This window comes from Aethalodelphis obliquidens, unplaced genomic scaffold, assembly GCF_003676395.1.
Source record: "Aethalodelphis obliquidens isolate GAN/ISIS:26980383/991018 unplaced genomic scaffold, ASM367639v1 scaffold12, whole genome shotgun sequence".
NCBI classification, from domain to species: domain Eukaryota; kingdom Metazoa; phylum Chordata; class Mammalia; order Artiodactyla; family Delphinidae; genus Aethalodelphis; species Aethalodelphis obliquidens.
Window position 1 is genome coordinate 11569540 of NW_020837956.1, and position 12028 is coordinate 11581567.

Sequence of the window (12028 nt, forward strand, 5' to 3'; positions counted from 1 at the left end):
AATGGCTACAAAAGACGTAAATATGTACTAGCCACCACTTCAAGAAGAGGTGACGTTCAGTAGCTCAATTTTAAAATATGTGAATGGGGATTGTATCACATTGTAAATGAAGTTTCTATTTTAGAATACTATTAATTTCCTGGCTCCTTTAAGTAGTAAGCTTTGTGAATTTACTTGGCAACATTGTTACATGTGTGTGTGTTATGTAATTAAGTAGTTACCTATGTGTATTATGTAATTAAGTAGTTACATAAAGTCAGTGGAAATTCATACATGCATGCACGTGCTGGAGATTAGACCAAACACTAAGGACACAAAAATGAACAAACTCCTGCCCTTGACAGGCTCATAGTCAAATGGAGAAGAAAAGTGAACAGGCACAATCTAGAGACTGGTCTCAAATTGAGCATGCATGAGAATCACCTGGAAGGCTTGTTCAAACACCTCCCACCTTACCCCCACTCCCCTAGTTTCTGATGCAGCGGGGCCAGAAATTTGCATTTCTAAAAAATTCCCTTGTGCTCCTGCTGCTGTTCAGGGACCACAGTGATCCAGTGTTAGCAGTGTTGGGGGGGGGGGCTATGGAAGCCCCAAGAAGTTCCCAGAAGGCTGGAGGGCAAGGGGCGGGAGGGTGGTGGTCAGGGGAAGTTTCACAAGGGCAGTGATTTTTTTTTTTTTAAAGGATAAGGAGGGAGGGATTAGGATATGCCAAGCACGTTTAGTTCTAAAGGACAAAAGTAGGAGAAAGTACATTACATACAGTTTTTTAGAAATTGCAAATAATTCCATTTGGCTGGGATGAAGTTTGAGTTTGAAGTAGTTGTAGGAGATGAAGCTGGAGGGCCCTGTTAGAACATGGTCCGATACAGGATCATATGGCCATGAATCCCCAGAGCTAGACTCCGAGCTGGAAGGAAAGAATCCTGGTAGAAGAACTGTCAGTCCTCTTTCATTAAAGGAGGCTTTTTTCCAAGCATGGCACACGACTTTCCTGCCTTTGGGGAGAAATCCTTATCACTTCCATGAAATGACAATACTCACGGGAGGTGACGTGGGAGTAGAAAGTATGTGTTGATTGCATATAACCAGAACTGGTTGGGGCTTAAGGTTTTGCTGTTGATCCGTGAACCACAGCGAGGGGGCATGTCAGTACCTTAATAATGATTTGGTTGATTATGATTGACTCTTGGAAAACCCAAAGCTTCACCCACCTCTCAAGGGAGGGCCAACAGGCCTAGGAAGGAGAAAGTGGGAGAGAGGAAAACCCTGATAGCACAGATTTTGATGAAATATTCCTCATTCCTTTCTCTCTAGGGGAAGATGATGACGACGATGAATGTGGGGAGGAGAAGCTGCCCTCCTGCTTCGATTACGTGATGCACTTTCTGACTGTGTTCTGGAAGGTTCTCTTCGCCTTCGTCCCCCCTACAGAATACTGGAATGGCTGGGCGTGTTTCATCGTCTCCATCCTCATGATTGGCATACTGACGGCTTTCATCGGAGACCTGGCTTCCCACTTCGGCTGCACCATCGGCCTGAAGGATTCGGTGACCGCGGTAGTGTTCGTCGCACTTGGAACGTCAGTGCCAGGTAATGAATACATCCCTGTGTGATTCCCCCAGGAGCGGAAGCCCATTTGCTTTCTTGACCCTTTTGTTCCTACAATTTCAAGTGCCGTGCTAACAAACCAGGCCTATGAAAGACAAAAGCCCAGAGCTGTGCATAAGGTCACCGCCAGAACATCGTCATGGCATTTCTCAAGGTTAGAAAGCTGGTCAGTATCATCATGACAGGATAGCATTCCCAGAGGGCCTGCCTGCACGGAGAGAGCAGATTGATTTGGTGATTAGATTGATAGGTCAGCTTCCCATTACAATTAGAACTTTCAAAAACACAACTACAGAATTATCTTCAAGAACAAAATTTCTGTCTTCTATGTATTTAGTCAAGTTTGGATGAAGCGCGGTATTTGTTGGGTAACTAAGATAAATATTTAAGACCTGATGATTCTCTTGACCCAAACATTAATGGGAGTAAATAGAAAACAGACATGGATCAGAACAGGAAAAAGTTATCCTGAGCAAAATAAGCAGGCCAGGTGGACATCCCTTCATGCATTCCCGCTAAGCTGAATTTTTCTTCCAGCCTGCAGCTGTAGCTCGTTATGTGTACTCCCTCTTCTGAGTAAGATCTCGTCCTCCTGAACATAACATTGAGAGCAGTAATTTTCAAACTTTGATGGGCATCAGAATTACCTGGGAGTTTGTTTTTAAAAATGCAAATGCCTGAGACCCACAGCCAACCTATGGAAGGGCCCAGAAATGTGTGTTCAGCTCACAGGTGACTCTGATACACATCAGAGCTTATTGTAACTGAAGTTCTGGACCTACTTCCTGTCACTAGCTGACATCTTGACAGATGTGTAGTCTCAACTTAGAGCAACAAGACTTGCATCTCTACCAACAGAAGGTCAATGACAAGGGTTGCAGTGGGCTTGGGAAAAGGCAGGAATTGAGGGGAAATACAGCCCTGCGGATGGTGCCGTTCCTCTCCCACTTTCCCACTTTGCCACAGCCTTAATGAAAATGCTGTGACTTCTACTAACACTTGCCATAGTTGGCGACCTGGCTTTTGAGTCTGAAAGCAAGCACAGTTTAAACCATGTGTCTCTTGACTGAAATCACTGGCTGTTCTTCTCAGATATTCATTATCTCAGTGACTATGGATAGATTACTTCTCTGAGCCTCGGTTTCTTCATTTATGAAATAGGGACAACCATATTAACTTGCAGGATCAGGGTAAGGATTGGAGAAAACGCCTATAAAATTATATAGCTAGGAAAGCATCTGGGACATGGGATTCAATAAAAGAGCAGCGCTTGTGATTATGGTGTTGAATGGCTAAGGAGGATCTGACGAGTATGAATTTGGACGCCTCACCCCTTGAGAAACGAAGGATGGATGAAAGGTCCAGATACATCCTGGTGAGCCGTGGCACATGGTGTATTACAACTGATCGACTGTTTAGGAGTCCTGATCATGCTGGGCCCAGCACGGTGTTGGGGGTCCAGCTGAGTTAATGGAGGAGCTGAGGGATTTCGAGAGTGTTCTCCCTCCCCGCCTTAGTGAGCAGAGCTGTGCAGAGTCTTCCGGTTGACTGCTGATCAACTGGGGTTGACTGATCCCCCCTCAACCCCAGCGGTGTTCCAACAGGTCTATATTTGGTCTTTATTTTTAACTTTTTCCAAAAATGACCAGAAATGTAGCAAGCAAGAGGAAAAACTTAAAGTATTCATATTAAGTTGCTTTGTTTAGAGAACAAGTATACAACCACAGGAACTAAGCATCATCGTTAGCCATGGCTCTATCGGAGGTTACTATAGGAAAATGTCTGGGGGAGCCTTCTTGCCTTAAGGCTTAAATCACGATCAAGCGGTGCCCAAGTTAGTACACACTCTCGACCATGGGTTTAACGCTTGAGGAGAATGTGTGCAAATTATGGTAATGAAGGCAAACTTAGGTCTCACGACACTTATCCAAAATTAGCCTGCCTTTCTGAAAAGTCAGCAGTTCATCCTACCGAATGCATCTCTTGCTTTAAAAGGGATTTTAAAAATGTTTTCCCTACATGAAATCCTTGGGCCTGAAAATGTCTTGGGGTGTTTTTCTCTTTTTCTCAACTCGTCATACCAGTATCTCAAAGCGGGTTCCTTTTTCTATATACCAGTCTGCCAAAATGGCTCTGTATCTCTTGTATTAATGAACTCTTTTGAACAGTGTGGAAGCCGTATGATTAAATTCTTTTCTGTAACATGAAATGTGGATTACAGTGAACCTAGTGCTCGGAGTCATTTGTTCTGCCATTTAAAAACAGCTCAGAACCCAGGTAGGGGTATCGAGAGGTAAGAAAGCCTGTGGGATAATACAGCGAGTCATTAGTTGTCAAAATGGTTTCCCTACACTGCCGTAAATTCTTCCCATTGGGAAACAGATTTCCTTGCTCTGTTAGTGGGAGAATTCCTATAATTTGCTGCAGTATTAACTGTGTAGCATACTCCCCAAACAATATATTCACAGATAATCTCAGATGATCATATCTATATAAACCTCCCCCCGCCAAAAACGGCCAGTTGTTCATTCAGCATCTTGTTCAATATTTCTGACTTTATTCTTCAACCCTGATGCTTCAGAGCATTGCTTTATTTTTTTACATCTTTATTGGAGTATAATTGCTTTACAATGGTGTGTTAGTTTCTGCTCTATAACAAAGTGAATCAGTTATACATATACATATGTTCCCATATCTCTTCCCTCTTGCGTCTCCCTCCCTCCCACCCTCCCTATCCCACCCCTCTAGGTGGTCACAAAGCACCGAGCAGTTCTCCCTGTGCTATGCGGCTGCTTCGCACTAGCTATCTATTTTACGTTTGGTAGTGTATATATGTCCATGCCACTCTCTCACTTTGCCTCTTCAATAAGTGGTGCTGGGAAAACTGGACAGGTACATGTAAAAGTATGAGATTAGAACACTCCCTAACACCATACACAAAAGTAAGCTCAGAGTGGATTAAAGACCTAAATGTAAGGCCAGAAACTATCAAACTCTCAGAGGAAAACATAGGCAGAACACTCTATGACATAAATCACAGCAAGATCCTTTTTGACCCACCTCCTAGAGAAATGGCAGTAAAAACAAAAATAAACAAATGGGACCTAATGAAACTTGAAAGCTTTTGCACAGCAAAGGAAACCATAAACAAGAGCATTGCTTTATTGTATCTCCTGACTTATCGGGGGAAAAAAAAAGATGCTATTCTCAAGTGACGAAGCCCAGTTGCTATAGGCAGAAGAAAAAAGACAACTATTTCTCTTCACTTACCCCTACCGTTCATCTGTATTGGTCCTGGGGCCCAGCTCTTTGTCTAGGCTGAAGTCTTGACAGTTTTCCTAAGGCAGAAGGGTTCCGGGCTAGTGTTTGGTAAACTGCTGCCTCCTGGAGGTGAGACTTAGATGCTTAGATTGTGATGGCCTTATGGGCATTGAAAACCTTCCCTATTAGTCCTCCTGCCTCAGGGCAGGATTCAATATCTATGTATGTCATTAATAGTATTTTTTTTTTTTTTTACCATATTCAAAATCTTGGAAAAAAGAGCTTATGACTTTGCAGGTGAGACAGAGCTTCTTCATACCAACTGGTAGTGAAATGTTCATTATAACCTACTGGCAGAAAAGGACTCCTGACCACCCTCAGGTGTGCCTATAAGACCTTAAAGACCCACAACTGTTAATAGAGGAACAGCCTCTTTGCCTGAATGGCCCTTCTACAGAGCCGCCTGTCTGGAGAAGAGAGGAACAGTCTCTTCCCACCTCTCAATGTTGGAGAGAGCCAGAGCCTGGTCCCCCCAGGCCTCTTCTTGGTCCATGCTCACCCCCTGGGCCATCATCCCAGTATCCAAGGCTTAAACGCCATCGATATGCCAGTGAGTACCCAATGTAGCTCCCCAGCCTCAACTTTTCCCTGCGTTCTAGATTCATATACCAACCGCCTTCCTGTATCAATGCTGGATGTGTCATTCACAGCTCAGAATTACCATATCCAAATAGAACTGTTGGCTTCTACTGCCCAGCTGCCTTATCCTTCAACCAAACCTATTCTTCCCATATCTCACCTTTCTCAGGAAAACAGTATTATCTACCCAGGTGTTCCTGATTCCTTTTTCCTCCTCCCCAGTGAATCCATTCATAACTCCTGCAGATCTCTCCTCTACAGTATATCTTGATCAGACCCACTTAGCTGTCTCTACCACAGCCATGCTAGTCTAGGCAGCCGTCCTCTCTCATCTGATCCCTGCAGTAGCCCCCTATCTGTCTCCATGCTTCTGCTAGAGATTGTTTTAAGATGTAACTCAGACCACATTTCTCCTTACAGTTTTCCAAGGCTTCCTCTTTCACTTAGGATAAACTTCGAAAGCATAAATCTGGCTTACAAAGACCGACTGATTTGGCCCCTTTCTGTGTTTCTGTTCTGTTTACCTCCTTGCCCACTGCTCTTCAGCCCCACTGGCCTTTTTCTCGTCCTTCATGCACCAAGTCCATTCCTTCCTCAGGGTTGTGCTAGCTGTCCAAAGTGCTCTTCCCCTTCATGTGCACAAGACTGGCTCTTTGTCTTCAATTATATCTCATCTTAAATGTCACCTATTCAAAGAGACCTTCCCTAACCACACAATGCAAAGCGGTCACCCAGTTTTCCTGTATTATATCACCCTATTTATAACTTTGTGGATTTGTTGGTTTATTTCTTTTGGAGCGTTATTATTGGCCAGCCCTCCTCACTGAAATGTAAGCTTCATGGGAGCAGAAACCTTGCCCTTTTCCACTGTTATATCCCTGGCCCCCAGAATGATGCCTAGCTAACACATGAGTAATGCAATTATGTTTGTGCATGTGTTTGTGTATGTGTATATTATAAATTAATGGACAATCATTTACACATGAGTATGAATTGGTTTGTCAGATTGCTTTCTTCCTAACACCTTGTAGATTCAGCTAAGAATTAAAGTTAGAATCAAGGGAGATGAATAGCTATTTCTATAGTGTAGCTTATTTTTGACGAGTAGAATATACCCGAGTAGGTTACTGTAGTAAGAAGGGTCAAAACTAAACTTCAGAGCACTAAGAGTCTCAGAGCAGAAACATTTTTTTCTCATTCATAGTTGTGTCTATGGTGGGAACTGAGGAGGAAGATGTGTTTTCTCTCTTCATTCTTTTCTCTCCTATAATCTCTGCTTCCAAGACCCAGAACTCAGTCCAGTACCGTTAAAACTTTAGGTATTCTTGGGGGCTTCCTTGGTGGCGCAGTGGTTGAGAGTCCGCCTGCCGATACAGGGGCCGCGGGTTTGTGCCCCGGTCTGGGAGAATTCCACATGCCGTGGAGCGGCTGGGCCCGTGAGCCATGGCCACTGGGCCTGCGCGTCCAGAGCCCAAAAAACTTGAGGTATTCTCTATGAAGTGCTAAATAGGCATTTTGCAGTAGCCAGTCATAGGTTCATAACCATGTTATTATCACATTGCTTCTCTGGAAAAAAAGACTCAAAATTCAAGAGAAAAAAAAGTGTAAGAAGGAACACTTGTAGCCCAGCCTTTTCTGTAGCAGGGACTACCTGTAATTGACATTCTTTTAGCCCATAGTCATTTACTTGAGTAAAACTTGTGTGTATTAAGACAAGCTTCTACGTCATATTCCAAATATGGATTTTTTTTCTTTCATCTCTTGCTCCTTTTCAATCAAATCAAATAGAAGTAAGTATTCCTCCTGAATGACAGAGGAAACTCCGAGATGTTGATGAGTTGGGAATAGTTTGACCTAAGTCCTGCCTTGGTCCTTCTCCATACATCTTGGTTGGGCTTGTGCCTGAAGCTCGCCTACCGCCCACTTTATCTTCCCTTTACTGGTTGTTTACTCTTGGGACCAGAACAGTTTAAAACTTGGGTATCCTAGGCCGTCCCTTAACCATTGGCATTGTCAGACTTCCGTTTGCTTGCAGTGTTTCGAATATGCTTTGAGTTCTGTCAAGTAGGAATTATTTCGCCCTAGATTTTAAGGCATGGAGGAGTAGGAAATAGACAACTTTAGGGGGGTTCCCTATTTTGTACATGGAATCTCTTTAAAAAATCTTTCTTTAGAGAAATTGTATGTCATTTTTAAGTTACCACTTCCAGACTCCTATATACAATAGGAAATACATGCTATAAAACGGCCATACTAGCTGTTCACTTTGTTCTCTGATTGCAGTGTTGGTGAATTGCACCAAGAGGGTGTAGAAACGAACTTTAGAACTGAATTCAGGAAAGAGAACTTCTAACCATTATTCACTGTGTTGCTGGAATTAATTTCTTGACCCAGCCTTGCTTTTCTTGCCTACAAAATAGCCATAATAACCCATGGCAATTTAAAGAGTTGGTGAGATTTAAGTAATACAGATTTCAGAGCACTTTGTAAACTGTAAGTTGGTATAAAATGCAAGAAATAATTATCATTATTTACATGAGATCAACTCTCAAAATGCCAAAAAAGGAATAGAAACCGTCAGAAAATGAGAATGAAAAGTTTTATGACCAGAGAAGGAAATTCTTTTAATTTATTACGTAGCTCCAACTGTGTGCTAGGCATAAATACCATTTGTACATTATACATTATTTATTATCTTGTTTAGGTTATATCATTAAGTTATTTGAAGTGACTTTCCCTCCTCCCAAGGTTTTTTGGTCCCTTAGACCCATCTCCTGAAAATGAGATTTTTCTGTTTGGCACTGTGCTAGAAAATATATTTGTTTTTGTAACAACATATTAGCAATTGATTCCTTTTTTTCAGTTTTCAATTTCCTGACTTCTAACACCTCTGAAAACGAAGATAGTCTAGAGTATGCTTAAGTAACATTTACTTACAACTTATGTCCTGCTGCTTCATCTCTAAGTGGATCCTGAAGTGATTTACATGGTTGCCCAGGTTGTATGCTACAATCTCAAGAGCTCAGCATCATCTAAATGATGCCCTGGAGCTGTACGGGGTACCACATCCATAGATGTATATAGTGGTGGCCCTGTGTAAAGGCTACTTAACAGCATATAGGAGAGTGAGCACCAGTACATGAGAAAATTAAGACTTATAGAGAAATGATTTGACCATATTTCATCCAAGTTTATATTAGTGGTAAATGGTGGAATCCATATTATCTCTTTCTTATAATCTGTTATTTAACCGCTCTATCATTCTACCTGGGATTTAGTTTCAAAGTAAGCATTTCATATACTCTTTCCCATATAGGTTACAATTTGGGGGAAATCCCTCATTTCCCTTTTTGCCTTAATTTTAGTATTTTCCATTTTTAAAGCATGCAACAATGGATTATACTCAAGCTCCTTGAGGTCCGACACTATCATTATTCCCTTTGGCATCAAACACCTCATGGAGTCCATGCTTCAAAAAACTTCAGAAATGAATAAAGACCTAATCTTCTACCCATAGATTCTTAATGTTTCAATTTTTATATGTAGGAAATACTAAGATGACTGGAAACTCTTAAACATGTTCAACTCTGACCTAGCTGGTGAAAAATAGCATGCCAAGATAACCTTCATCAGCACAGCCATGGGCTGCTAAGCGAAACCACACGGGAGGTTAGGTCATTCCAGGTCTAGACCAAAGCTGCCTGTGATATGTGGCTGCCCAGGCACTGGGGTCAGTGGGGCCCAGGAAGGGTGTATTGGGGATGCTCTCTCAGCAGTCACGTTCTGCAAAGACCTAAGGGCAGCTTAGGAAATCAAGTTCCAGTGTTCTAGCAGAAGTAGAAGCCCAGGGGGCAGGATCGCTAGAGGTTACCGTCCAAAGCATCTAGCCACATACGCACTCAGCCTGCCCCTGAGCTAACCAAAGAGATGGGGTCATAAGGCAACACAGCAGCACCCCACCCAGAACAAAACTCTTCTCAGGGGATATTGTACCCAGTCACTCTGAATTCCCGCAGTCATCTGAGCTACCTCGGAGATGGAATCAGACTGATTGAATCACTTCCTCTCCATTCTACTTCAAACAGATGCGGTGTTCTCGTTCCTGGACTCACAGGTTAACTGGTTAACAGTCTCAATCTCAGAAAAATTATGCAGAATCTTCTCTAGTGCCATGTTAGTGAACATGCACCAACAGAGTATAAAAGAACATGAATTCTAAATTCGGATAGACCTGAGTTCAAACCCACCCTCCCCCACTTATTAGAGGCAAATTGCTTAATTTCTCTCAGCCTTAGTTTCTTAACCTGGATAATGGGCACATGAAAATCCACCTCAGAGTTGAGGACTATATGAGAATGCCTTTATAAAGTATCCAGTGCAAGGCCCTACATATAGTGGACCTGGTAAAAAATGTTAGACCTCTTTCCCCTTCTCCTTGAACGTACTGATAAATGGGTTTAGGCTTCCCACGGTATTTTTAGCTCTGCTATATTGCAGCCGTTGAAGAAACAGAAAGTCAAGAACATTCTCAGGCTATTTTTATTATTATCCTATGTTAAGAATTCTGATGAGGTGAACATCCCCAAATGTGTTCCTGTCTCCTGCCGTGCCTCTGACTCTCTGTGAGCTTTAACCCCTGAGCACTGGCATTTCAACTCTGCGCAAGTTGAAGAGGAAGTGTCACTGCTCCCGTGTGTATACATGTTAAACTGGAGGATTAACATTTCACATCATCTTAAATGGGAATGAAAACAGAATTACTTTACTCTGAGCCAAGATTTCCCACTGGCTATGGTGTCAGTTCTCCCAAGAGGACCCTAAAGGGCAGGTATATTTTGTTTTCAAATGCTGTAATACACAGTCAGTTTCTTTGCCACCAGGAAAGGTCAGAACTGCTGCAAACGGGCCCTCTGATCTGTAGTCAGGCCAGGAGGCAAAGCCACCCAGGGACACAGCCAGAGGAGCAGCCCTGGGCCACCCCAGTCACTCAAATGTCTTTTCATGGAAACTTATCTTAACCTCACACCAGTGAGGAGCTGTTGGGGGGTGAAACACCCTGTACTTTCTAGCGCACTTTCCCACGAATGGGTGATGTCATTAAAATTGAAGGGATCCTACGTAAGCAAAACTTTACAAGGACAGAGCGAAATGAAGGAAAGCCAGACACCAGATTTCACAACATTTGCTCCATAAATGGCACCAGAAACGCCTATTATCCTCAACTAAAAATAGACTGTATGCAGCAAGCCCAAAAGCATTTAGTAAAAGCCAGCCTGGAAAAGACCCATTTCAAAATTGTATTTGCATCCTTTATTCCTTCTGCAAAACTTAAACTCTACAAAAGAAGAGTTTGTATTCAATCCTGTTAAGTTTTTTTCATTGTCAGTTACAACCCCTCTTTTTCTCAAAGGGCAGCGCTGCATGGGCACCTGGCCTTGAGCACAAGGCTGGGGAGGAGCCAGGGTGATAACAAGGTTGTCATCTAGCAGGAGGTGGTCCGGGGAGCAGGGGTACTCAGCGTGTGTCACGCCTTATCTGAAGCTTTGCAGGTTTAGGATTAGTGTCCCAACCGCATGCCAGCCACCTTCACTGTCTCGTAACAGTCACGGTGTGAAGGAAGGGGAGTTAAAAATATGTCATCCTACTCTTAACTGGGCCTTTTTATAAACTCTAGGTCAGCCAAAGCAAGGACACCTGGCAGAAACATCATGCTGTTCAGGGGCGCGCGCGCGCGCGTGTGTGTGTGTGTGTGTGTGTGTGTGTGTTTTGTGTTTAGAGACGTGGGATTATGGATGTGCGTCGTAAACAAATGTAAGCTTCCTCTTTTCTCTCTCAAGGTGTATTCCAAAGGGAGCAAGCGTCAAGTGTAGGGAGAGCATGTTAGGTGTTTTCCTTCCTGTGGATTAACAAGTGTGGGTCTTTACTGAGTGACCGATAAACAACGTACGGGTGATGACTTTCCTTTCTCCCTTTGCACATTTGAAAATAAGATAATGAAAATGACAGTTTTCAAGGCCCACTGTTTTTTTCTTTTCTTTTAAATTCAAGCCCCAGCCTGCATTTTTAAGCAACTTTATTGAGACATAATTTATATACCATAAAATTCACCCATTTGAAGTATACAATTCAGTGATTTTTTTTTTTTTTTTAGTAAATTTACTGTGTTGTGCAACCGTTACAACCTGATCCAGGTTTAGAATGTTTCATAACCCCAGGAAGACCCCTCATGGCCATACATAGGTAATCGCTGTTTCTATCTCCAGCCCCAGATAACCGCTAATGTACTTTTTGACTTGACAGATTTGTCTGTTCTCAATATTTAAGAGGACCGATTTTAATGCCAAAATGTCATGGATTCTCTATGTGATAGTAATTATACTTGTTCTACATGATGTTAGGGATTTACCATGGATTCTGTAAGATTTAAACATTTTTATTTCATCACAAAATCCCTACAGACGTTTACGGTCTACGTGTGTGAGACGTTTTTCATCTTCATTGTTTTGTGCATATATGGATT

The 12028-nt window shown here is 42.5% G+C and overlaps 1 protein-coding gene across 10 annotated transcripts in view; it reads left to right on the forward strand.

The window, feature by feature from the left end:
- Positions 1-12028, forward strand: part of SLC8A1 (solute carrier family 8 member A1) — a 346328-nt gene that overhangs the window by 299711 nt on the left and 34589 nt on the right. For all 10 annotated transcript variants that reach the window (XM_027113301.1, XM_027113298.1, XM_027113299.1 and 7 more), the window contains one exon: positions 1315-1590. In XM_027113301.1, coding sequence (XP_026969102.1) covers positions 1315-1590 — 276 coding nt within the window. The remainder of the gene's footprint in view (positions 1-1314; positions 1591-12028) is intronic.